Below are 26,366 nucleotides of genomic sequence, written 5' to 3'. Positions count from 1 at the left end.
AACTGTCGACAAAGAGAACAGAGAGGGGAAACAAGATAACAGACACAAGTACATAGTTTTGCCCTCTTGACACTCAATCCCATTCTATTCAAGACCTTTTAACCCTCCCTTCCCCGCCTCAAGTAAGTGAATATCCAAGGTTTATCAGCAACCAACCACTTAATTCACATGGAGGCCCAAATTTGAAGAATTATTAGCTGTTTTGTCCATGGCAAGCAACTAAATCTACACCAGTATCAAGATGAAGGACACGAAACTCATAAATCAAAATATCCTCCAAAAGAACTGATAAATAAATAACGACCTAATATTAAATAAAAAATGGTTTTAACCTAAACATCATGTCAGTCCGTGATTCATGCATGCTAACTCTACTGACCCCCAGAGATCACCAGGCAGGATCTATGCTTTGAGCAGTGAAGGCAGACAAGGAACAAAGTAAGTTTAGACCACCACGACCAAAATCAAGCTAACTACCTGCATATATCTCGAAGCATCCTGAGTCTCCTGTGCCAGCTAAGCTTCTTCCTCTGACCACTCATGTGGATCAAATAGTACAACGAACCCATTTCCACGTACTCTGTAATCATAGATAAGCGCGGAGGTCTAGTGCATGCACCCAGAAACAATATAACTGCAAAACAGACATACCAATAAGCTGGATGGATAGAGGTAACTGAACAAAAGAGTTGCAGATATGTCTGATAAATATCTTAAAGAAATATTACAAGAACCAAAACGAAAGGAAATGGGCAAAAAGAGAGGAAATTACCATTTGGATGGCGAAGACGGCTGAAGAGAGCACAACAGACATACAAAACCATTAGTAGGAGAACATAGGAACTTATTTAAGAATGATGATGCATTGGCAAGATAATACCTGAGAATTGATATCTCATTGCAAAAATCTTCCATGTTTTCAACAGTAAGATCTTGCTCCAGAAACAATTTGATTGCAACATCTGTTCCATTCCAAATTCCACGAAAAACTTCTCCAAAAAACCCTAGACATGTAAATAGAAGAGGGTTTTTCTATAAGCTATATGAAACTTCAGATACAGATACCTTCACAATTAGGTTTCACAACACATTAAAACTTGTAACAACCAAATGCATGCTTACCAATTCCCACCCTAGTCCCAACAGTCAACTCTGAGAAGTCAATATTCCATTCTTGATATGGTAACAAAGGCTGATTCTGGAATGTTGAAGATTCAAGAACCTTATTCCATGAATCTTTCACAGCAAAGTCTGAAGGCCCTCTTCTTCCAAATGCTTGGTTCCTGTAAGCATGAGGAGACGATGGCAATGACATCGCCTTCTGAGGATTTAAGTCATCACCAAGATGGAGGCCAGACACCTAAAAAAGGCACAATATATTAGAGATAGAAGCTAAAAAGATAATAAGATTTTCCAAAGAAATTCAGAGCTTTTAAACTGCCACACAAATACTCACAGGAGTGAAATGGAAGAACTAACAAAAACATGAACCCCTTACTAGAAGAGAACTTCAACTTACATTATTCTGTACACTCGAGCTGTTTTCATCCCCCCGGTTATGCAAGAGACGATTTTGCTTCAATTTATCATTCATTGCTCTTACAGCCCTTAAGTAATTTGTGAAAACAGAGTTAAAGCATGAAGAGATCATAAGGTCATAGCTTGAGATCAAACTCTTCATATGTTTTAATTCAAATGCTGAATAACAGTATCACAACTCACAAGGTTACAGAGCAGGCTATAAAAATGTCACGGACGTTTCTATAAGTGAGAATATACTTCCTGCTTGGTTATAATACCATGCAGAACAATACCTAAACACTGAGTGAGATAAAAGGCTGTCTTCTCTGTTACTGATGATATAATTTCATATGATTTGCCAGCAGTTAATAGAGGACATTAAGTTACCAGATCTTAAAACTTAGTATAGCAGTTCAGATTCTGATCTAAATACTTAAAAACCAATCTGAAAATGCAAGAAATTGTATTGAACCATGAATGAAGAAAGATAGTGCATAGGAGAACTAACCTTACAATGTCATCCCCAATCTCTGGTGTAACACTAATACTTCGTCGTCTATTTCTACGTGTCTCCGATGTAGATGCACTGTTGGACCTGTAGCTGCATAGAGTGAAAAAAGTCACATCACAGTAAATTCACAAATCCATTGTTTTGACAAACATTTATTCATCAAACAATGCTAAAGTTGCTAGCTAATTATACGACTGCATCAAACTAAACAACCAAGATATTAACTGATTCTTAAGATGCAGTCATAAAAAACATAAATAAGCCACCCAAACAGACATAAAATGAAACGGAAGCCTCGGTCAAGTTAACCAGCTCAACCAAGCCAATAATAGGTGTGAGGTAAAATGGAATGACAATTCATGTGCCTTTATGCTTGAGCAAGTAATGAAACTTCTTGCATGTACTAAAGTAAAAATGAGAGCAACCTTGAAGGAGATGCATCACCCATGCAATCTCTATTTGAATTCCTACCAGCACCTAACATAGATCGTCCACGTGATCGCATAGAAGGATGTTCTGGGCTGCAGATGCAACAAATGATTAACTTGGGTCGGTTGACCAGAATCAAGTCGATGTAAGACAAAAGCTAAATACATGAAGTCGTGCACTTAAGTTCGAAGACCTGAGAGCAAATGAAATCACAAGAATCTAAACAATAATTGCAAGAGAGTTTCCGGTTGATCATGGGATGGGAATAGTATATTCCCAGTCAATAATGACAGAGCCCAAGAAACAAGAACCACCCAGTGCTTATACTGCTCAAAGGGTCAAATCACTGAAGCCGACCATTAAACATTACAACATATATCATTTTGTTATTACAGCATGTAGGAGCAGCAACAAAACAAAGAGAAACGGATTTTTTGAGTTATTACAGCATCCACAGAAAAAAGAGGGAGGTACCAAAGCAAATAAATTTCATTTTCCAGTATAATCCATGGCCCAGAAGGAACTAAACTAACCTTGAGCTAGCTGTTCTCTGCTCAGCAATGACTTTTCGTCGGCTACGTCTCCAGAATGCAGTTGCAATATTTGGTTCACTGTGTGAGGAATTGCTGAACGAAGAAAAGCACATCACTATAACTACCGTGGCTGTAGGAAGTCCAGGATACAACCTGCCATAAATATTATTAAATGATACCTCAATTTCCTCTCAATGGTGGTAGCAGGTCGGAACATTAGATTACGCAATGACGGACCAGATACATTTGGATATCCTTCTAATTTCCGATGAAATTGAAGAGTTTCATCTTTTTCTGCGCTGCAACATAGGAAATGTGACTTATCAACAACAGAACCTGCTTAAGATAAGAAGCTGTGCTGATAAAAACCTAAAGCTGCATAATTCATTAGAAAAGAATCAAACAACAAGAACCTGTCAGGATCAATTCTATCTGAATAACCATATAAAGGACTGTTAGGCTCCAAGGGTGAGTCACATGAGTCATTTTCTGCAGAATCACTCTCTCCGGTAGCTGAGATGTGTGACATGAAAATTGCTTTGGCTGACTGAGGCACCAGCTGCCCAGGAAACCTCACAAGATCAACAAGCAGTTCGACAGAGTTTAGCACAACCATAACAGACATGTGTCTGTCAGAATCCACGCAATCCATAGTCCCATCGTTAGGAAGACCCTGAGCATGTAAATAAGAGGAAAATTTTGTTGGCCTATCGTTTCCAAATAGCATGTCAGTCAATTGACTTATAAAAGCAAATCACCAATGTGAGATAATTTCATGTAAACATTTTTTAACAAATTATCAGATAAACAAATAATAGTTCGATACAACAAAAGATGAGGCTCACCAACACCAGCCGACTTTCAAGTCCAACAGCATCTCCTAGAACTTTGAACAAAATCGCCCTTGTACGGCAAGAACCACGCTTTATTTGGCCAAGCAGCTGGGCACCATGGTTTTCGGACAAAAAAGCAATTTCCTCTACAGCAAGTTTTGACGGACTTTCCAGAGTCGGACGTTTATAGAAGTCAGCTACCTGTTTGTGAAAAATGAATTAAGAAATAGAAAGAATGTCTAAGCCAAATAACATGACATCTGAGAATTGCAGAAGTTTCCTCAACAGTCTTCTAATAATATCGATACAGTCAAATTCTCCCTTCTGTTGTGAGGGGATGGAGAAAAGACCTATTGAATCAGTCCTTTATCTAAGACCTCAGATGGTACCCGTACCCCATGATTCTCTTGTACAAGTCATACATACAAAGGCCGACAGGTACAGCACACTCATCAATTCCCTTTGATGCAAAATGTGCAATATGCAAGCTTGGCTCAAACCATAAATTAACGATATCCCACGACTGCTTAGCTGGTGAAGAAAATACAAGTTGAAAAAACAGTATTGAAAACAAACTAGACGGGAGTGTGAGAAAACACAACAACGGACGATGCTTAGGACATAGAGAGATCCCAATACACGAAAGAGAGAGGAGTTATCATGGGATCCCTACCAATCCAGCTATTTTCTTAATCACCAAGGCTGTATTTGAGCTCAGTCCTTTTACAAGTGTAGAAATCAACTGCTTAAGCATTCCTAGCTTCTTATCCTTCTGAAAATCTACGAGAATGACCTCAGTTCTGAAACCTTCTTCAGCCAGAGCATGAAGCTCGTCCAAAGTAGGTAATCTGCTAAATAGCTCCTTGAGTCTTTTATCCTGAAGCAAATTACACATTAGAAGCTGAATCTTCCTAATAACAGGGATTAAAAAATAGTGAAAAAAGCTATAATATCACACTTTGCAACAAGGTTCATTTTGTGAGGCGCCACTCAATGCGATAGTGCATAATAAGGAACTCAGTTTTGAATGAGATAATCATCTTTGATTAAAAACAGAGCTGGTGACCAAGAGAGATCTGACCCAAAAATGCAGGAAAATTGATAAATGGCACAAAAAGGTAAACCATGCCACAGGACTAAAAGTTTCACAGATAATGATGGTCTTGGTGCAGATCATTAATATATTGGTAATGTTCAGTCTCAGACAAACGAGAACACGAGTGAATTAGTAAGAGCCGAAAAAAGTTTAATTGCGCACCGGAGTGACAGAGTAGAAACCATTCGGAATGGGTTCAGAAAGCACTCCACTGTCCCAAAGATTTTGTGATGCTCTATGAGCTGGAGACCCATCTTGCTCGGCATTTCTTGAGGTCTCTTTACTCAAGGACTCACCTTGAGATTCAAAAGAAACAGAATCAAACCTTTCCACAATGTCAGAAGGCCACCATGTTGAACTTGCAGATCCCTGCTCTGAAGGGCCAGCATCATCTCGTCTCTCTTCCATCTCTCCAGGTCTTTGGAATGTTCCTTAACCCATTAAAGGCTTTACAAGCTGAGAAAAATTCTCAGACTGAATGGAAGTAAAAACTAGAGACATCCACTCTTTCTCTGCATTACATGGGCAAAGTGGGCACTCAACCTTCAAAACAGAAAAATTAAAGCAAACTGAGAAATGTTGCAGAGGACAAAGAATATAGACCAAGAAGAACAGGACATGAAGAAGCAAGGTGTCCTACTCTTTTATTAGACACAGCGAAAAACCATCATCATTACGCATCAAACGGAACGGAACTTGTGTCACCTCGGCATTAAACCCATTGGTCCACAGTATAGATATCAGAGAGATTTAAAGATAATTGACAAGTTTCCACATGAAAGGTACAACCCGTAGGGACATTAAGTGATAACACAACCAGTCGACATAACAATCCTACACCTAAAATACGTATTGCTCTGCATTCGCACGGAAGCCGGGAAAAACTCAGATATCAAGCTAAAGGATCAGAGACCCGGTCCACGAATCTTCAGCATAAAAAAAAACACTGACAAAAATTTATTAGAAAGCAAATTCAAGCCGCGAAATGGAAGCAAAAAAAAAAACCCGAATCCAAATCGGAAGCGTCGAGATTATCACGTAGCATCACATTTTTATCTATGAATAATTCAGGATAAACCGTAAATTCAACCATTCAACATCCACAAAAACCAGTAAACCCTAACTCGACCGAAACCCAATCGACCAATTGTCGAATAGAACGCAGAGTCCGCTGGAGAAAAAAAAACGGAAACCAGAAAAACGAGAGAAGAAAAAAGCACGAATCGGAAGAATCATAGAAGGGATAATACCTTGGTAAAACAGAGGATGGAAGAGAAAAACAATGGAGTATCTCAGGCTGAGGACATGACGGAGAAGAGTCTCATCTCATCGTATAGACTCTGACGCGCCGAGAGAGAGAGAGAGAGAGAGAGAGAGAGAGAGAGAGAGAGAGAGAGAGAGAGAGGAGTCGCTTGTACTGGATTCCTACTCGTTCAGATGGAAGACATGGGAAGCCAGTTATATCAATTTCAAACTCACCAGTTGCCCCAGCTGATCCTGTAGTATCTAATGTCCAAGTGAAGAAAATTTCATCGGATGCGTATTCTGGAGAAGGAGAGTATTTTGGTGGGTATGAAGGTGCCAGTCTGTTCAGTTGGTACAGAGAAGCTAATGATGGAACCATCAATCAAATTGATGGGGCTAACTCCAAAACTTATGAGGTGACCGAGTCAGATTACAATTGCCGGATACTCTTTGGGTACGATACCTTTGCCACTGACATGCTTCCATGACTTTGACTTACTTTGCAGCATGCATCTTGGGTTCATTTGGAATATATGCGTCAATAATCCTCTTGCAGTACCTATGGGCTTTGGCTGTTTAGACATCTAGTAACCTTTGGCTTTGAGTTTGTGTACTTTTATTTTTGGCTCTCAACCCGACAAGAAACTGTTGCCTATGTGTTTAGGAATCAAAGCCCTAAAAATTTTATATTCCTAACGTTCTTTGGTGATGGATTTACTTCTCATACATTATGTGTACTTGAAGTCTTGTCTGTTATGGTTTTCTTCCGGGATTCAAGTCTTATAACTTAATTCAAATTATTTTTGCAGGTATACGCCAGTTCGGTCAGATTCAACAGTGGGAGAGCTAAAATTATCCGAGCCAACTGATATCATCCTCCCAGGTTTTTCTTGCTTTTGTCACTGCCGAATCTTTTCACTGTAGAACTTTATGTTCCATAAAATGAGTGCAAGGGCTCTGCTGTAGTCTAATCTGTTGAAACTTGGGCTGTGTTTTCTTTATTGTTAGATTGGTGCATGGTTTTTGAAACTTCCCCATGTAATACACTCCTTTGATTGTCATGCAGAGGTACCAAATGTAGACATGATTGCTCTCACCGGGAAGGCTGTGGAGGGTGATGTTCTCACTGCCGTTGAAGTGATTCCAGAGACTGGAATCCAACAACTTGTTTGGAGCAAGTATAAAAGAGATATCGAGTACCAATGGTACAATGCATCAGACTATGAACATCTGTCTTTGGTTAAACATTTGCTCGAGAATTGTTTTCTAAGTTTCCTGAAATATGAACATTCCATGTTCGTGATGTCCTTACATAAACATATTTAGACGTTTTTGGCTTTCTGTGCCTTCAAATCCAATCCGAGGACAGTTTCTGTGGGAGAAGAAGTTGCTTTCATTTGTGTTAGCTCCCTGAAAATTTTTTATAACCTTCCAAGAGAAGAACTCGTGGTGTTCAGAAATAATTCTCATTTTTTCAGAAATTGTTTATGTATTTTGATCTCACTTACACGGGCTGTTACAGGTTTCGCTCATCGGATTTGGGGGAAGAGGCTCTCTCTTCTGAACGCTCATGTTCTTATAAGGTGCGGTTTGAGGATATTGGCAGATGTCTCAAATGTGAATTTATAGTGCACGATGTGTTTGGGAGGTCAAGTGAGCCGGCTTATGCCGAGACTGCTTCTGTTTCGCCAGGTTTCTTTCCATTTCAGTCACTTTTGCATCTTGTCTTTACCTATATGCTTCAAGAAATGAAAGCATGATCAATTTCCGAGTTTCCTACACAAGGAAAGCATATGATATTTTGCGCATCATCAGGTCATCCAAGGATTGACAAGCTTGAGATTGAAGGGAGGGGTTTGCACACCAACTTATATGCTAAAGAGTAAAATTCAATGGCTTAGATCAATGGTTGGAAGCCCTGACCTTATCTCAATACCAGGTACTCAAGATTTGGTTCACATTTCTTCTTCAGTTTTGACTATAATTTCGCCAGATTTACGTGATGGTTCTTCTGGTAAAAATTATGTAATGAAGAGTAGCAGTTCGTCCATGCAAGAGTCCTAATTCCCCGGTTCCCCCTAAATGTTCTCAAATAGAACTAACTGAACTAATTTAACCAAAGATTGACTCAGCATGTTCCATTAATTCTGTAGGTGAGACAGGAAGGATGTATGAGGCTAATGTGGATGACGTCGGCTACAGACTGGTCGTTGTCTATACACCTGTGCGGGAGGATGGCACTGAAGGGCATCCAGTTTCTGCATCAACAGAGCCTGTTGCTGTTGGTCAGTTTTTCCTTTTATCATTACCATCGTCATAAGCACCATGATCATCATGCTTATGATATTGTTATAATTGTGTAAACTATAACCAGCAAACCTTCAATCCATACGATGGCTCTTTTCCAGCTCGGCTTTGAGGGGCTGTTTTTGTTTCTGCCAGGACAAAATTTATTTTCTCTTTCTTTCTTGTCCATTTGGTAACTCGTAGTAAGAATTAATTTGCAGAACCTGATATTCAAAAGGAAGTAAAGCAAAAGCTAGAACCTGGGTCAGTAAAGTTTGAGGTAGGATGGCTTCCTATTGTTTTTTGTTGATCTAATAGCATTTCATTTATCAAAGTTCTAAGCTTTACGTTCTTAGAGCCGTCTTTCAAGTTCGTTCTTTACGTGATATACGATTAAACAAACTTCCTTTCTTTCTTTTGTTGTGGCTTCGTCGATCATTGAAATCAGGTGCTCTGTGACAAGGACCCTTACCGAAAGAAGGTTAAGACTTAAACGTTTTCGGGTGTTATGAATAGGTTTGGAACTGTGTCGGGTTTCTTTCTAAAGGGTGAGATGCTGCTAATGGGTGTAGGTTCTGGGAGAGGGAAGTCTCGAGAGACGGATCCTCGAAGTTAACAGGAAGAGAATAAAGGTGGTGAAACCAGGTTCCAAGACATCTTTCCCAACTACAGAAGTTCGTGGCAGTTATTCTCCTCCTTTTCATGTACGTCTTTTTTTTCCTTTGCTTTTTCCTCGTTTTCAGACATACGAACAAAAACATGGGGTTTTTTTGGCTCTTAGATCCCATCTTAAGATCTGTCGTATTTCCATCCGGACAGGTCGAGACATTCCGGAATGACCAAAGACGGCTACGGATTGTTGTGGACGGCGAGAATGAAGTGGACGTGGTGGTCCATTCGCGCCACCTTCGCGACGTTATAGTGATGGTTATTAGGGGAATGGCTCAGAAATTCAACAGCACTTCCCTCAACTCGCTACTCAAAATTGATGCATAAGTTTATCCACATTGTCCGAATTCTCCAGTTCGTGGTTTTGTTTTCTGCATACACATTACCTTTTCTTGTTTTTCTTTGTTTTGTTTCATCGTTTAATATGTTTGTGAAGTGTAGACTCTATACGATTGGGAACCCATATATGTATGTATAATTTTAATATCACTTAGTGTTCGACTGGTTGTACCGCAACGGTTGCGGGTGACGGCGTTTTCAGAACGTTTGATAGCGATTATGAATGATAAGTACTGAATGGTTGATAAGTTGTTGTTGGCAGCGATTGCGGATAGGTACGGTTAGAAGTGAATGGTTTGTTGCGCTTATGTTTGCGTTTTGATACAAATTATTAAAAAAATATTATTTTAAAATAAATTTTTTATAATAATTTTAATTAAATTTTTAGTATCATATAGTAAAAATTATTTACTAAATTTATAATAATTAAATAATAAATTTAAAATATAAATATTATCAATTTAATTTATTTTTAAGTAAAAAAAAATATTATAAAAATTATTATACTTTCTTTTTTTCATATTGTCTATCACCTGGTAGAGTGGGCTAGGGGTGGACGTTTTGGTTTGGTTTTGAAGAACCGTACCGAATCAAAAATTTCAGTATTTTTTCTCAATTGTACGGTTCAAAATTTTCAAACGGTATGATTTTTATAGAATCGAATTCCTGTAATCAAATCTAACTTTATAAAATTTTCGAAAAATCGAATTTTTTTTTAAGAAAATCTATTTTTTTAATAAAAATTAAAACCGAACTGTATCGGAATCGAACCAAATAATACAATACTAATTTAGTACAAATTTTAAAACACCGAATAAACCGTTTTCGAAGCGAACCGCTAAAATACTGATACGAATCCCAAAACGCTTACCCTAGAATGGGCTATTTCGATTTTTGATTCTTTGGATTTTCGATTCTTTAGTTTGAGCTAAACTGTATTTATTTAGTTTTACACTGGATTCGATTCGAGTTATTACAGGTTGGTTTTTATTGGTACAAATATTTGTTGCTAAAAAAATTTGGTTTTTCCTTGTATTTTTATATTGATTCGGATTTGGTTATTCAGTTTTTAAAAAAAAATCGTAGCAAAATGGTTTCGATTCGAAGACTTTTGATACCCAAAGTCAAAAGCTCAACCCGAATATCTCTGGTTTCGATTCGAACGCCATTGTCATTTATGCGTCGCTCGGATACTCTAACTTCGGTCTCCTAAATAAAATACTCGGGTCTATCTGTACGACATTTTTTCCAAATTTTTCAAAATTATATTTCAGAAAAAGGCCCATGGGCTCCGATCCCCACGCGCCTAGAAATCCAAATTTAGAAAATACGGCCGAAACTCGTGGGTTTTAGGTCGGGAGATTTGGGACGGTGATGTCTACGCGCCGGTTGTGCGAGTACGATTTGTAACGCCATGCCTCAAACGGAGCTTATTTATCGACGGCTCATTGGTTCGTTATGGGCTCAGTATTGGGCTACGTCGATCTGAACTTTAACGATGAAAAATAATAGCAAAAGTATTAAAAATATTTATATATATTTTTTTATTAAAAATATTTATATATATTTTTTTTATTAAAAATATTTATATTCATCACTATAATTTTGAAAAACAAATATTTAGAAAATGTCTGAACCATTATCCGTCGGTACATAACTATTTTGTTGAGTCTTTTTTTTTTTTTTTTTTTGCAAATATCAGTTTATCCATCACTGTAATTTGGATTAGTTATTTAAGCAATTTTAATAATTATCACAGCTATATAGGTAATTAATTATTAATGTAGTGCTAATTGTGATGATATCATACAAAAAAACACAAATGTAACTTTTTTCATATAAGCCTAGAAAAAAATAACAAAACAAAATTAGAAAAAGCTACTCGCAAAAATTATTTTGAAATGTCAACTTTTTCATGTAAAGTTAAAGACACAAATGCCACTTTTTCACAGTTCTGCTAATCACTAACACGAAATCGCTGAACCGAACCGGGTCACGCATCAATCCGGTCTTGACCGGTTCAACCGGTTATAGTAGAAACACAATGATATAAAAAGAACCGAACCGAGTTAGATAAATTTTACATTTCGAAGTACCATTTCCATGGAAGTACATACATAACATGGTTAGGAGACAAGATCAAAGTTCGTGTAAAAAAACGTGCAAACAATCCGAGAATCCAACGCGACATCACTCTGCACACAATCTGGACGACAATGAAGGAGGGTTCTGTCCGAATCCGATACCGTGAAAATGACGATTCTACCCTTCCGTGTGGAGGCTCGGGACTTTCTTCTGCTTTCCCCGGCGGTCCTTGACGTCCTTCAGCTTCTCCAGCTTCACATTGTCATTCGGTTTAGAGACCGAGCCTTCCTGAGCACTGCACATCTGGTGAGACTTCAGCTTCAGACCGAACTCGCCTTTTAGGCAAAAGGCGTGAGAGACTCTATGCCCATCGGATTTCACGATCAACATTCTTTTTTTTTAATAATTATATAATAATTACTCTCGCCACGTGGCATGTGAATATACATTGTACAAAAAACTCTTTCTCGAGCTCCGAGACCCGCACCCTCATGTTGTCCATTCCCACCTTCAGCACCTGGTTCTCTCTCACCGCTGTGGCCCACCCTCCTCCTTCGCCTGATCCTCCAGCTATTCCTCCGCTTAACTGTCTTGACCCGCCGTCGAGGTTGTCTGAAACCAGGAAGCAGCCTGCTATCGAGGTTCTGAGCTGAAGCTGCTCGAAGAAGAGGACTTGCACGATTATTCTGAGAGGCAGTCTCTCATTCTGTGCTGCGTGTGTGCACGCTTCTAGAGATAGCTTCTGACAATCTATTAACCGGCATAGATTCTCCCTTTCCGACTCCGCTAACCAGGGGTGATGCTGCGATTTAGCGAAAAGGCAAAAAAAACAACTTAAAGAAGAATCTCGTCGAGAGCCATAATTATAGACTGAAAGGGTAATTTCTAAGATGAGAAAGGTTAACTATGCCTCGAGAAGCTCGTTGACAGTAGGAGAGGAAGTGTTGGGTTTAGGGTACCTTCAGGTAAATGTCTATCGCTCGGTAAAGTCCATCGTCTAAGAGCCTGGCGTACTCGGGAACAGCGGCGGCAAGAGCCCGGAACTTTGGAAGCTTCAGATTAACATCAGGAGCAACTTCAGCGAGAAACCCGTCAATCAACTTTGCGACTGTCGTGATAGGAGCCAAGGATTGCGGGGATCCGATCAATTGCCTGTCATCGACCGAAGAACACGGGGAGTCGCCCGCCCCACCGACAGTAATCTGATCCGTGGCGAGAAAGTGCTCGAAAATCCTCTGCACACAGTCAACATCGTACAATGTCTCGGTAGAGTCGGAGAAACTGGGCATTACAAGATCTTCCAATGCTGCCTGATCAAGCTGAATCCCTATCCTCTTCTCCAATTTCGATATGCAACTCGAACTAGCCTTCAGAATCTTGGCGGTTCGGAGAGAATCGAAGAGAAACTTCGTTGGAGCAAGACCTTTCTCCAGAGGAAGCAATTCTTGGATCTCTTCCAGCAAACGCTTCTGCTCTTCCTCGGAAAGTACATTCCCCGAGCCAAAGGGTGTGCTGAAACGGCCGCTAGATTCATTTCCACCCCGTCGCCTCTTTATCCCGGGTAAGTACTTTCTAGCATAGTAGACAAGAGAACCTGCAATAATGTCTTGTCTGATACAACGAGATTCCATCGTTTCTAACACCCGTTTAAAAATTGGGAAGCTAAGCATGGATGCATCCTCATACCACCAGTCCGAACTAGAATGCTTAGGTCTAGCACCGGTGCTTATCCCGTTCCACAGAACACTACCACCGGGGCTCTGCATCGGGCCCCCATGCTCAACGACGGGCCATCCAAACAAATTCGGATCGGTCGATGCCTTCATGGACAGCGACTCGATGCATCTTTTCGTAATGTTCAACTCATCAGCGTCCTCGAGGACCTCGTCGCAGCTTTGAAGCGCTTTTATAGAATCTTTCCAACTCTTGAGGACTTTATGATTGAGAAATGTTTCGGTTTGCGAAATAAGATTCGATTCTCCATACTCTTCCGTCATTTCGAGACGTTCGGCGGCACATCTGAGGTAGACAACATTAGAGGCAGTGAGTTCGAGTTTCACACCATAACAGAACTTGGCGACGAGTTCGAACGTTTTGTTCCCGCCAGGGAGATCGGAAATCTGAATGAAGCATTTCTCATCCCCTTCCTTAGATGCTTCAGCGATCATCCGTTCCATGACTCCACTTCGAGAGAGCAAGGGAAACTGAAAATAGCAAAAAGCTGTAAGATACGAGTTCCTTCTCAAAAGGGTCAGCGCTAGTAAACCGATTCGTAAGTTCAGTGAGCAAATTCATCACAGGAATCACGAAAATTCTAAACACTGAACAATTTCCCGTAGAAACCACATGAACAACGCCCAAAATACCATTTTGATCCAATTGATGACACTTGGAGATATTAGATTCGGACACAAAGTCAGGAACTTTAAAGAACATCAGCGTTGACCTTGTGTCTGGACAAGATTCAAACAGAATGTAGATCAAAGAAAATCCAAAAGAATGCAGCTTTGATACATAGCAGATACATATTTCTACAATGGCTTAACATTCAAACATCACTGTAACCTACGAAAATTTCAGACATATGACAGGTAGTTTCAAAAAACTGATTTCACTGCTAAAACATAAAACTGCTCTGCAAGCTTGCAGAAAGCGAAGAATTTGTCAAAATTTACCTTGTGGAGATGGAAGGACATCTCCCCAACTTCAACAACGATATCACTTGGAAGCCCAGTTGTGCAAAACCTGTAATTAGCAAAGGAGAAAAACAAAATCAGACGAGTTCATGAACTTTGACTCAGTGAGTCAGTGGTAATGGTATCATCTCCAGGACCAAGGTCTCAAACTTCTGACTCAGTCTAAGCAATTAGATTAAGAGAAAGACCAAAAAAAAAGAGATCAAAGGCATATATGTTATACCAGGCTTGGCCTTGTCTTTGAAAAGCATCAGACTTGGATCCCAATTTCGTACAAGCCATATTGCCCTCAACCAAATCCTCCTAAACCCTCACCGGAAACAAACCCTAGAATCCAGCCCCAAATCCACCAGGACCAAAAGACTTCTAATTTCTCGGAAATCACGAGACTTTGATCAGAAAAACTATCATGGATTAGCGTTTTCCATGCCCTAATACAAAGATCACACAAATTTCAGATCTGTAGTAATTAACTAAAATGACAGATTCCTCTCGGACATTTTGACGAACACTTGAACTGCACACCTTCCCTTCTCCACGCCTAGCAACAGACGCATCGCAGATTAGACGGAACCCTAAAAACTTGGCAGAAAACTAACCAAACCCACTAATAATCTCCTCAATGTGGAAGGAAGGAAACCTAGAACTTCAAAGCTAAAACCCAGAAATCTTATCTACACCACCAAATTCGAAACTTTATTGAGGCAAAATAATAAAAACAAAAAGAAATAACCAAAACCCGAAAACCCAGCTACCGAAGAACAGCTAAGCAAAGATTCCCAGCAAACACTCGAGCGTTTTATAACGGGACCATGAAGAGGGGGAAAAAAAGTAAAATCGAAAAAAAAAACTACCACCATTACAGAGAAAGGCAATAAATTTAGTGATTTCTGTATTGGTCACTTTTGAATTTATTATTATTATTATTTACAAAAAAAAAAAAAGAAGCAGATGGACTTGAAAAATCTCGATATGGGAGCTAATTAATGAGTGAGGTCTGAAGAAAAAACACATGCACGCATGTGGGTCCCCGTATATCTTCAAACGCACTCATAGTGTTGTTCTTGAAATCTGCCAACTTTAATCTTTGAGAAACGTTAACATTAATCTTCCGGATTAATGTGGGGGGTAAACCCTAATCTTTACTCAAAGCCCCCCATTAATTTCCGCCTTAAGTAATGATTTGATTATGCTTTTTTTGTTTAATCTCTTGCTGATTATGAACAATTAGTAAATAATCACTTTCTGATATAACTAGGCACCCCAATTGGAACCTTATATATGAGGTGATTATACTACTCATTTTTCGGTTCTTTAATTTCGGATATTGAATATTTGAATATTCAAATTTATCTTTTTTAAATATATTTAGATATCCGCAAGTAATGGGTGTTCCATCAAAATTATTTCAATTTCATCAAAAATTCATGTGATCTATTTTAACTTCCAATTTCAACAACCGTCGAATTATATAACCAAATCCAAAAATTCCGATCACATGTTGCATCGTTTTTTTTTTCAAAAAAAAAACAAGAAATAATCAGTAAACGAGGAATGGTAATCTGTCCGCATTATAAAACCGGTGGTTGAAGCTTCGGTCTCCAACATGGTTCTGAATTCAATGCTGATGTGGCAATGTCCATGTACCGCCACGTGGCTTGTTTTGTGTTTTTAGCTCGAGAGCTGACTCGGGCTGTCACGGGGGAAGTGAACAAAACTGAACTCGTGGCTTCCGTCAGGACAAGATAGAGTTGACAAAATAATTAGGCATTATTCTCCGTTTTTGTCCTTGTTCTAACTAAAATCCAAAACAACCCCAATAATGATGGAACACATATATATATACATATATACATATATATATATATAGAGAGAAAGTCATGATCATGTTTATCAAGTTGATTTTATAAATTAAGAGATGTTAATACGTCGCGAGAAGAAGAAAAACTTTATTTATCAAAAAAAAGGAAGAAAAACTTCTTTTTTTTGGACGTTCGAGTGTCTTATAATAAAATGTGATTTTATTTAGATCGGATTATGTAAAGGTGGGTTCATAAATAAAATAAAACCATGACAATGTAATATGAGAAATATTATTATGCCCAGTTTGCTGTATAAATTCGATTACTCTATGGTATGCCGTCGACGTCGGTCTAACGTTACGAAGGACGAGTTTTTTATATATGAATATGACTATATATATATATGTGTGTGTGTGTGTGTATAGGCAAAGTATCTATATTACATATTATATATATATATATATATATATATATATATATGTATGTATGTAGATGCGCATGCACTGTAGGTTCAATAATTCGGACGTGAACTGACGAAGTTGTTTTTTCGTCTTCGGATTCTTGAATTCGTCACACCAAAAGCTCCTTTGCTTTTTTACATGCGTTTTTTTTTATGTCCGCCTTTTTTTTTTCACTCCTCATCACACACACACACACGCGCAACGTGACGTGATTTTTTTTTTTTTTAAAAAAAAGGGGGGCAAAAAAAGATGGGAGTGATGCAAAAAAAAAAAGAGAAAATAATAAAATAAAATAAAAACGGTCCAATTTAGCTCGAATCACGACTCGGTTTGATAAATTTTATTTAGTACAAACCGAAGCAAAATTCCAGATATATACATCCAAACCCAAAATTTCCTTTGCAAAAAAAAAAGAAAAAAAAAACTCTCCTATTTTGTTAGGAATATTGTAAATAAGAGAAATGCATTGTATATATTAGACACTCAAATTTGGTTACCAAATTATTAAATCTAAACTATATATAATAATAATAATAATAAATCTATTTGAAATAGACCTTTCTAAAGGTTATATGGCGGTTCATTACAGAGAGTATATGTGTTTTGGAAAGACACAACCTTGGTTACGTCTGTTACGTGACACTACAATATGCTTCTATAAATTGAAGGATTCAAATGGGTCGAACACACAAAAAAACTCAAATTTTTTTTTTAATAAACATTTGGATTATGATTTTGTATATTAATATATAAATACAAATTACTCTAATCAAAGAGTAAAAAAAAAAGAATTAAAGAAGGAAGATGTAATTAAAAGGAATAACAAGAGGAGCCAGGTGCGTTTTCAATTGCTTTTAGGTTGATGAAGAAAGCTCATTTGGAAAATGACATAACACGACATGTGCCATTAGTGCTTGTCGAGAATTTTGCTCGCCTTTTAGGCAAAAGGCGTGAGAGACTCTATGCCCATCGGATTTCACGATCAACATTCTTTTTTTTTAATAATTATATAATAATTACTCTCGCCACGTGGCATGTGAATATACATTGTACAAAAAATTAAAAATATTCCGTCGCCGGGACTCGAACCCGGGTCTCTCGGGTGAGAGCCGAGTATCCTAACCATCTAGACTACGACGGATGCATGTTGTTGATATTTTCGCTATAGAATTTTTACTATTCAAACAACATCATCGTCGCCAAGGAACCTCTTCTTTCATCTTTTCTCGGCTCCAAGTTCCGTGTTTCGTTCTCTCCTCCGCCCCCTGGAGACTAAGCTTCGAAGGTACTGAGAATTCGCTGGTCCGGTGCTTTGAACCATCCGAGAGAATGCACTTGCATCTCTCGACAGCAGTTCTCGGGGACTATCGTATTCCGAAACCTGAAAGCAGAAGAATGATCCGCTCGGTTAGCGACACAGGATCCTCGGGAATACGCACAAGGACAACATCGAATGTTTTTGTCGGAAGAACAAAAGGGAGCTAGCAACTAAGCGTCGCACCTGACCAGAGTCAAGCACGAGGATTCTGTCGCAGTCGATGATTGTATTCAACCTGTGAGCGATGACGAGCATCGTGCAAGACTTGAACTCTTCCCGAATCGTGCTCTGTATCAGAGCGTCTGTTCTAACGTCGACAGAAGCGGTTGCTTCGTCGAGGGCGAGGATCTTAGATCTTCTCAGCAGAGCACGGGCTAGACTCAATAGCTGCCTCTGCCCGACGCTGAAATTCTCCCCTCCCTCGGACACCTTCACAGGGTCACAAATTTAGTAAACAATCTTTAGACATAACGGTTAATATTACATATTACTATACCTCAGCGTCGAGGCCAAAAGGATTCCTGGCAATGGCCTCTTTTACATGCGCCCTTTGTAGAGCCTCCCACAGGACAGCATCGTTATGCTCGCTGAACGGATCGAGGTTGAACCTCACGGTCCCTAACGAGAAGAAAATCTTTTTGTCAGAATGACGTAACATACTTGGCAAATGTTGTCTCATATCAGAAGCGTCACAAGGTAATCAAGATGATAAACATCGATACAATACCCGAGAAGAGAACCGGAGATTGCGGTATGATGCTTAGCACCGTGCGGAGATCCGTCAGTCCGAACTTGGCCACGTCGTAATCATCGATCAGAATTCTTCCCTTCTCCAATTCCGTAAGCCGAAACAAGGCATTCAGCATGGAAGATTTCCCCGCACCAGTTCTTCCCACCACTCCTACTTTCTGGCTTGGCGAAACCAGAAAGGACAGCCCTTGCAGAACAGGAGGAAGCCCTGGCCGGTAACGAAGGTGAACATCTTCAAACTCTACTGATCCTCTCGAAGGCCAATCGGGTTTTGGACGATTGTTCTCGACTATATCCGCAGCCTCGGAAGGAAGATCAATGTAGTTACCGACACGTTCAACTGAGTTCAAACTGTTTTCTGCCCTGCTTGCCTGCCTTAGAACACCACTCAACAGAGTTGTAATGTTCAGAGTGTAACTAAGGAGCAGACCCATTGTAGATGCGAATTCAGCCTGCCTTTCCGCTTTCCCGTTCCGAAGAACGGCAAATGTCGCAGTTATCCAAATCATGATGCCTCCGAGAGTTTCCAACCGTATAGTGAGCCAACGGTTCGAGCTAGTATTCGCAAGAGTGAACCTTATGTTATTGTCCATGGATTTACCATTGACCTTTGCCATACGATCATATGCTTTATAAGCCCGGATTGTTGATAAACCGTTCAAAGCTTCTCCGAATTGAGCATAGACAGGTGACCTAGTAATGGAATCCAAGCGTTTCACTTCACGGGACGTACTCTGTAACCACGATAAAACGATAAACTCGATTTAAGAAAGATTATGCAGTGTAATATACAATCTTGCATATATGAAATGCAGAAAGAAATGAAGAGAGGAAGATCTTACCTGATAATAGAGATAGGCTGCATAAAACAGGATTAGAAGTGGCATTATAGCCCACAGCGAAATTGTACTGACAGTACCTATAAGTGCAAATGTAGAAAGGAGCTGCCATAGCTGGTTCATGAACATGTTCATTAAGTTGGCGACATTCCGATCGATATCACCAATATCCTTTGAAAACCTGTTAATTACTCGTCCAGTCGGGTTTGTGTGGAAAAAGAGCATAGGAGCTCTCAAGATAGAATTCAGCATTGCATCATGGAGTCTTTTGGCGGCACGTAGGCTCGATGTGATGAGGCAAAACGAGTTGATGAATGTGACAGTTACCTACATCATCCGTAAATATAGGTTAAGCACGCGTTAATAGTGAGATTTAAGCTGTCATTAATGAGAAACTCACCTGACCAAATCCCAGAAGAGCATATATGACAATGTAGAATCCCGGGGTATAAGTCTTTGAAGTGCTTTGATCTGTCCAAAAACTTAGCCATGTGCTACTCGAAACTCGGAGAACTTCCGTCGTTAAATAGCATGAAAAGAGAACCATAACCACCCATAAGCCTCCTAATGCTTTCTTATACCTAAACCAGTAGCAATTTATCCGAGACATCAGTTTTCATCAAAACAAACAGAGAGATATTCGGCTACGATGCAGAAATTTGTGAAACAAGTCGACATTTGCAATGAAATCAGATAAATCCGTACTATTGTTTTCTCATACCCATATTATTGTTTCAGAAAAATAAATAAATTGAACGTATGAAAGTTTTTCGATTCTAGATAAAGATGATGGATTTTGAGCTAAGTACCTCATCAGAACGTTCCAACTAACGATGCCGGTTTCCCGTTCTTCTTGCTTTACAAGCACGGATTTTTCCCCTTTCCCTTGCTTGCTATTTCCCCGTTCTCTTTGAATATCAATCATGACATTAGCATCTGGCTTCAAGCATTTTTTGTCGTTGTTATTGTTTTGTTCCTCTTCTATAATCGGTTCCCGGGTCACATCCATTTTCCCGGCATTCTCCATCAGTTTCTGGAACAAACTCCCATTTCTTGACAGCTCCTCAAAGGTTCCCTCCTCCTTAATCATTCCTTCACTCACCAAAAATATTCTATCCATTGATGGAAGGAAATGCAGCTGATTTGTGACAAGTACCCTTGTTTTCGCTTTCAGCTCATCCTTTATGCAGCTATCAAAGACCTGTAGAATTGACTCAGACAAGACAGTTAGATGCCATCTTAAAGATCCAAGACATTAAACCTCAAGTCACAGACTTAACAAGCACTCTGTTATGTAAGAAAATCGATGGCAATAATCTGTACCTGCTGAGCAACGTGAGCATCTAGAGCACTCAAAGGGTCATCAAATATGTATACATCTGAATCGGAGTAGACTGCCCTAGCCATTGAGACTCTCTGTTTCTGCCCTCCACTAATATTCACCCCACGTTCTCCGATTTCCGTAAGATCACGGCCCTGAAGAAGCATACCCGAGGAAGTTACTAAGAGATATGATACCGAGTTAGTGTAAATGGGTTCCATAATAAGTCTGTTGTTCCACTTAACTGGAAGCACATCAAGATCGTGCGGCAAAGCAGTCACATCGATTGTCCTCCAATATCTTTCCGATTCAAATTCTGATCCAAATAATATGTTTTCACGCACCTGAAAACGTTCCCACATGACTTGTAACTAAGGGGAACCAAAACAAAATAAAGCTACCGAAAACTGAAACCTACAACACATTTCGTTTATAACTTCCAAAGAGAAGTATATGTAATGTACTCACAGTAGCATTGAAGATCCATGGAACTTGAGGAACATAAGCTACAGTGCCTCTTATGACAACACTCGAAGTTTCCACGTGAGGCAGCTCCCCTAGCATTGCTGAAACAAGTGAAGTCTTCCCTTCTCCGGTCTCTCCTACAATGGCAACCAAGCTTCCAACTGGAATGTCCAAATTGATATTGGTTAATGTGGGCTTGTTTGCCTGGAAAAGATTAGAAAGTTATATTTGTGGTGAATAGTCCAAGATCATGCAGACATAATCTTAAACAAGAATGGAAAATACTGATATTTACCTTTGGATCCCAAGAAAAAACCCCATTCTTAATCGAGATGGCCGAAGCTTCCGGCTGAAGAGGTGGATTAGGTGCTAGGATTCTCTCTTCACTCAGAAGCAGTTCTTCAATGCGTTGTAGTGATACATTTGCATTGACAACCTAAAAGGAAAAGTAACAAAAGATAAGAAACCTACACAAAAACGGCCTACATAATTTAGTTCATCGATATGTCTGAAAATTTGCAGGTGTTTACTGACCACTACGTCATTATGTAACAAAACATATAACAGGGGAATATAAAAATGAATGAGGATGGTGTTTTTGTTTTGTAAAAACCTGACTCAGGAGATTTGGTAGCATGTTGAGAGGGAATCTAAGAACTGCAAAGAGAGACAGCGATGTGAATGCCCTCGCTGGTGTCAAATCTCCTCCAAGAAGAACAAAAATCCCAAAAGAAACCACAGTCACAACAACCGGGATGCTGTTCAGTAGAAAACTGTTGAACTGCAAGAGGAAAGCAATAGAAGACAAATATCATATGAGAGACAACGATCTTGGTTTTTCATTTACAAGAGTTCTTATAACCAACAAGGGTAATCTTGGTTTTGCATACATTAAAAGGAAAATCCTGCTAAATATACGTTGTAAAGATAATAACGTTTTCGCCATCAAACGAAAGTGAAGATCATATATAATGATAAAGAGACATACAGCTGATAATAATTGTGCTTTACGAAACCATGAGAGCTCTTCGTTCCTTATTCCTTGAATTCGGGATTCAAAGCTCTTCTCCCACGCATAACATCTGGTAAGAAAAAGAAGAATCCAAGAAAATAACCATTTTGAAGATATAATATACAGAAACATTAAAAAGGAGAGATGTGGAATCTTTCAATCATACTTCACGGTATCCATGGTTGCCAAAATTTCACTAATGATACCGACTCTTTTGTCGGTCCACTGGAGTCCTTCTTTAGTCAGTTTGCGCATTTTGCTTATAATCATCGTCTGTTAAAATCAGGAAATAAAATACGGAGAATTGTTTGTGAATAAATGAAACTTTTACATGCTTTTAGGATTAACATGGGCATAAAAGAACGGTAATAATGCCAAGTACCTGGGCAGGAATCAGGAGAAATAGAATCAGTGAACCGAAAAGTGAAGCAACTCCTAGCTGCTGATAGAGAAGAATCATAGACATTGTGATACGGAATGGAGCTGACCATAACCCATGAAGCTGTTGGGATATTTGCTGAACAAATCCAGAAACTATATTAGCCGTTCTGATATGACTCTGTAGCTATGCAAAAGTAAAGTGCAGAAGCTACTAGAGTCTAGTACCTGAAGAGCATTAGCATCAGTAGTTATCATATTTGTGATCTTCCCAGATGGAAAATTCTTGCGAGCTTCATGAGTTAGCCTTAAAGATTTGCGGAAGATAGCTGCAACCTACAAGAAAATCGGCATTTCATTAGCTGAAGACTGAAAATGCCTAAATGCGCTTGAGTTTGAACGAGGCAATAAGAATTCCCGGATTTACCAAAGTTGACCTCAACCGGAATCCCACACGCCAAACATTCTGAAAGTATTGGGCTTCACAGAGAACTCCAAGTGTCTGAAACAGATAAAGAATGGAGTCGTAAATGAAGAAATAGCTTCTTCTTCGAGAGTGTCCTCTCTCTTAGAACACAAGCCACTATGTGAAATATAAATTCCGAAGAGGAAGGAAGGATACATATTAACATCTAAATAAGTGAAGAAAACCGATCTCAGGTATTTGGTAAGATTTTGCAGATGAACCAACAGTGTTAAATCAAAGGGATCAGCCACACATATACATACCACTCCAACGAAAATTAAGAACGCATAGCCATAACCAACCCAAGCTGGATCACCCTCTTGCATTGACTGCATAACATGGCAGAAGATTGAGTGAAGTTAGATATAGCAGTAGTCCAAAGTACCATGAAACAAGTGTTCATATGTAAGATCAGAGAGAACTATGATATAGTTTCTAGAAGACACTTCTGTCTGAGGAAAAATATGTGTTGCTGGGATCTGAATGCACATGAAAATAAAGCTATACAGTCTGAGAGTTCAAAGACAAAAAAAAAGAAGAAGAAGAAGAAGAAGAAGAGCCAGACACCACAGTAAAAAAGAGAGAAGTGTATGCATTCTCTATTAAAGCTTCAGCACAAAGGATGCTTACCCGCAACAGATGGTTCAATAGAACCGGACCCACGAATTGAGAGAGATCATTTCCAATCTACAACAAGCTCAAACATGATGTATAAGCTTTTCGTAAGTTTCCAAACATGATACCAAACATTTTCCTGGATACAGTTTAGATATGATGCCCTGAGAAGTATACTTCAAAAGTTTCTTCGGGATCAACAAGACTATAACAGCCTGATACCAAAGAGTTGGCGTAAAAAGCTTTACTTTTGAAGAATACATCATGATCATATAAATATTCAGTAAACACTCCAGAACGAAGACAATAGGATCTTTACCTTAAAAAGACCACCCAACCAAAACCTGCAAAAGAAGTAGACAGAGAAGTTAATGGCAATATCCATAATCAACATTGTCATGATTTGTGAAATTCCATGGACCGTTACCTCCGACCAAGACAATTATTCAGTGCTCTAAGAAGCCATGGTTTAGGCTTTTGTGATTCTTCACTCCAGCATCTTTGGAATCTACAAAGGAATGGTGATACATAAGATTTTTTTGCTGTTATTGTTGTTGTTGTCCCATAAGATCTTCTACCAAAAGAAAGACCTTTTAAGAGATAGAGCAGAAGGCAGAAGCAGCAACGAATATTGCACCTTTCGATCAGATTTTCAGTTCGGTCCCATGTGTCTAATTGCCAAACATCCTTCTCAGTTATGGGCTTTTTGTATCCTTGCTGCATAAGCGGCGTGATCCAACCAAAGTATATTCCTGACAGACAAGAAATCCGAATCATAAAGAATGAAAAAATCCATAAAGCTAGCTATGTCATTGTCCTGGCTAGTGAATGTTTGCTATACATGCATCTTGTATATATTAGAGCACTTAACGGCAATTTCAGGAGCTACCTACTGGAAAATATTCCGGCATTTCGCTCTGGACAGACTTGCTCTCCCTCCTTAAGTGCTTCATACTCAACACCGTCTACAGGTTCGTCATTTAGAAAGTGATAATCTGGATACGGGTCCAAATTCGGGATGTAGATAAGAAGGAGAATCCCGAAAAGAGCCTGCAACAGAAGACACATGAGGACATAACTGATAGCAGCTTCATCTAGTTTTTTGTTTCTCTTTCTTCTGATATCTCTACAACCAACAGCTTCCTAAGACAACTAACTATTCCTATTTTAGTTTAAACCTGTCGATGTGAGAGCAATGTTCCACTAGAGCATTGTTTCTTTGCTTATTTGTCTTTTCAACCAAATGCACCAACGGAAATGGAAAAGATATATTTTCAAACCTGGCAGCAAACTGAACTGATACAGAAGTACAGGGCAGTTCTGCAAGAACAAATATAGGAGAAGTGAAATTGTCAAGTATAGCTCCGAAAAGTGATCACGGAAATGAAAACTATCATACTAACAAAATGCATAAACTACGAAAACGATTGCTTGAAACTCGATCGTGGAATTACCAATTTCGTCTCCCAAACTAACCTATTGCAATAATCCATGAGAGGTAACACAAGATCCAGCAATACAGCGTCAGCTACGAGAGCGTAAACAACACCAAACCTTACATACCACCGAAATTCCTTGACGTATCGTTTGGTTTCCAGTCCGATCAAAGCAAGCATGGAGAACCAAGCGAAAGCCTCAACAATCAACGATGCCCTCTGCCCACAAAACCAAGCACTGAATCAACATTTCTTTCTTTTCGACGAGCAGGATGTTTGTGATATGCCCAAATGGAAAACTCACGGATTATTCGAACTTACCTCAAAGGGAGGAACATCAATCACTTCATCATCCATGGCAAAGAGGGAAACCCCCATCACCAATCTTAGTACCGGCTCAATAGCACAGTAACAGGCAAGGAACCCTAACAAAGAGTTGTAATGCTTCTTCTTCAAGACATACATCTGAGCTTTGGTATTGTGATGGATGAGCCAAAACCGGTACAGACACAGACACAGAAGTACGAAGTGAGAAACAAGCATCACTAGCGAGTCAATGGCGCAAGGTGTATAGGAACCAAAGACTCCGTTCGCAGCTTTTGCCCAGATTCCATTTGCAGTTGGGTGGCAATACCAAGCCAAAGGCTCAAACCCCATCTTCCTTGATCAAACCCTGAAGCTCAAAATCTGCATCGATCAAAACCCACATTTGGTTCAAAAATCCATTCAAACATCGAAGATTTCAGGGTACAAAAGCGTCAATCCAAGCCCCCAATCTAAAACCCTAGTCCCACTATCTTCATCGCCTTCTTCTCCGCCGAAATGGGCAAGAAGAAGAGAAACAGCTTTATGTTTTAGACATAACACTGTAGAAAATTATCAGAATCAGACAGCAAAACACCCAAAATGACAGGGAAAAAAACATATAAAAAAGACAAAATTTCGCGACATGAGCTCTTACTAGTTGATGTTACGATTCGGTAATGACCCAGAATTAGGAGGGTTTTACGAGAATTATCGTAAAGTTTATAGATTACATGGCGAGGCAAAGATGATACTACAGCAAAAATGAGATAAAAATTGGACGGACAAACTGCCAAAAGACAACATCAGAGCAAATGGTTCAGACAAAGTGACGAGCTTTACCGTTCGGCTTCTTGATCTTGAGAGGTTCTTGAAGAGAAGACCCAAATTTGGAAGGTTTACGAGATTAATTATATTAATGCATGCGACGTGTATGTACGTATATATACACACAAA

The 26,366-nt window shown here is 39.2% G+C and overlaps 3 protein-coding genes, 1 non-coding gene and 1 pseudogene across 12 annotated transcripts in view; 1 reads left to right on the top strand and 4 right to left on the bottom strand.

Annotated features, from left to right (window-relative positions):
• Positions 1-6,320, bottom strand: part of LOC104800845 (serine/threonine-protein kinase CTR1) — an 8,011-nt gene extending 1,691 nt beyond the window's left edge. The window contains exons 1-14 of one of the 4 annotated variants that reach the window (XM_019201003.1): positions 6,174-6,320; positions 5,086-5,466; positions 4,501-4,704; positions 3,840-4,028; positions 3,408-3,667; positions 3,174-3,293; positions 2,995-3,087; positions 2,458-2,553; positions 2,030-2,122; positions 1,520-1,607; positions 1,123-1,321; positions 881-1,004; positions 773-792; positions 478-634 (exon numbers count right to left, since the gene is read on the bottom strand). In XM_019201003.1, the coding sequence (XP_019056548.1) occupies positions 478-634; positions 773-792; positions 881-1,004; positions 1,123-1,321; positions 1,520-1,607; positions 2,030-2,122; positions 2,458-2,553; positions 2,995-3,087; positions 3,174-3,293; positions 3,408-3,667; positions 3,840-4,028; positions 4,501-4,704; positions 5,086-5,331 (1,889 nt within the window). In that variant the 5' untranslated portion in view covers positions 5,332-5,466; positions 6,174-6,320. Of the gene's footprint in view, positions 1-477; positions 635-772; positions 793-880; positions 1,005-1,122; positions 1,361-1,519; positions 1,608-2,029; positions 2,123-2,457; positions 2,554-2,994; positions 3,088-3,173; positions 3,294-3,407; positions 3,668-3,839; positions 4,029-4,500; positions 4,705-5,085; positions 5,467-6,173 lie in introns of all 4 variants that reach the window. The other 3 variants (XM_010523799.2, XM_010523798.2, XM_010523801.2) reach the window with 3 other exon arrangements.
• Positions 6,321-6,332: 12 nt separating this feature from the next.
• On the top strand, positions 6,333-9,626 carry LOC104801539 (annotated as a pseudogene).
• Positions 9,627-11,510: 1,884 nt separating this feature from the next.
• LOC104801538 (BTB/POZ domain-containing protein At1g30440) lies at positions 11,511-15,156 on the bottom strand. Its single transcript, XM_010524847.2, has 5 exons — positions 14,467-15,156; positions 14,223-14,292; positions 12,507-13,751; positions 12,009-12,349; positions 11,511-11,908 (listed from the first exon to the last, which is right to left on the bottom strand). Exons 1-5 carry the CDS (start codon positions 14,523-14,525, stop codon positions 11,725-11,727), a joined length of 1,899 nt encoding a protein of 632 aa, XP_010523149.1. The 5' UTR covers positions 14,526-15,156; the 3' UTR covers positions 11,511-11,724.
• A 2,418-nt stretch (positions 15,157-17,574) lies between these two features.
• On the bottom strand, positions 17,575-17,647 carry TRNAE-CUC. The gene has a single exon. It is a non-coding gene; the product is annotated as a tRNA-Glu (tRNA).
• A 57-nt stretch (positions 17,648-17,704) lies between these two features.
• On the bottom strand, positions 17,705-26,332 carry LOC104800842 (ABC transporter C family member 12-like). 6 transcript variants are annotated; one of them, XM_010523792.2, is made up of 27 exons: positions 26,253-26,331; positions 25,428-25,793; positions 25,147-25,325; positions 24,951-24,990; positions 24,564-24,720; positions 24,308-24,422; positions 24,098-24,178; positions 23,990-24,014; positions 23,686-23,742; positions 23,319-23,384; positions 23,017-23,091; positions 22,818-22,925; positions 22,594-22,728; positions 22,378-22,484; positions 22,188-22,281; positions 21,813-21,980; positions 21,495-21,635; positions 21,203-21,403; positions 20,980-21,078; positions 20,737-20,889; positions 20,223-20,614; positions 19,814-19,994; positions 19,417-19,740; positions 18,552-19,308; positions 18,321-18,442; positions 18,008-18,253; positions 17,705-17,887 (listed from the first exon to the last, which is right to left on the bottom strand). In XM_010523792.2, exons 2-27 carry the CDS (start codon positions 25,761-25,763, stop codon positions 17,723-17,725), a joined length of 4,524 nt encoding a protein of 1,507 aa, XP_010522094.1. In that variant the 5' UTR covers positions 25,764-25,793; positions 26,253-26,331; the 3' UTR covers positions 17,705-17,722. The 6 variants fall into 6 exon arrangements, with proteins under 6 accessions (XP_010522094.1, XP_010522096.1, XP_010522095.1 ...); XM_010523794.2 differs by having other exon boundaries at positions 25,225-25,325; XM_010523793.1 differs by lacking the exon at positions 26,253-26,331 and adding an exon at positions 26,068-26,129.
• Between the last annotated feature and the right edge of the window lie 34 nt (positions 26,333-26,366).

This window comes from Tarenaya hassleriana, unplaced genomic scaffold (assembly GCF_000463585.1).
Source record: "Tarenaya hassleriana unplaced genomic scaffold, ASM46358v1 Cleome7, whole genome shotgun sequence".
Classification (NCBI taxonomy): domain Eukaryota; kingdom Viridiplantae; phylum Streptophyta; class Magnoliopsida; order Brassicales; family Cleomaceae; genus Tarenaya; species Tarenaya hassleriana.
Note: the sequence above shows the minus strand (reverse complement) of the source record. Positions and strands in the feature narration are given on the sequence as shown.

Coding starts and splice junctions, on each gene's coding strand:
- LOC104800842 (XM_010523792.2), bottom strand. CDS start 25,763: ATGGGGTTTGAGCCTTTGGCTTGGTATTGCCACCCAACTGCAAATGGA. Junction 24,721..24,950: donor TCAGTTCAGTTTGCTGCCAG/GTTTGAAAATAT, acceptor CTTCTGTTGCAG/GCTCTTTTCGGGATTCTCCT. Junction 21,079..21,202: donor CATGGATCTTCAATGCTACT/GTGAGTACATTA, acceptor GAACGTTTTCAG/GTGCGTGAAAACATATTATT.
- LOC104801538 (XM_010524847.2), bottom strand. CDS start 14,525: ATGGCTTGTACGAAATTGGGATCCAAGTCTGATGCTTTTCAAAGACAA. Junction 14,293..14,466: donor CAAAGACAAGGCCAAGCCTG/GTATAACATATA, acceptor TGCTAATTACAG/GTTTTGCACAACTGGGCTTC. Junction 12,350..12,506: donor CGATAGACATTTACCTGAAG/GTACCCTAAACC, acceptor GCTAAATCGCAG/CATCACCCCTGGTTAGCGGA.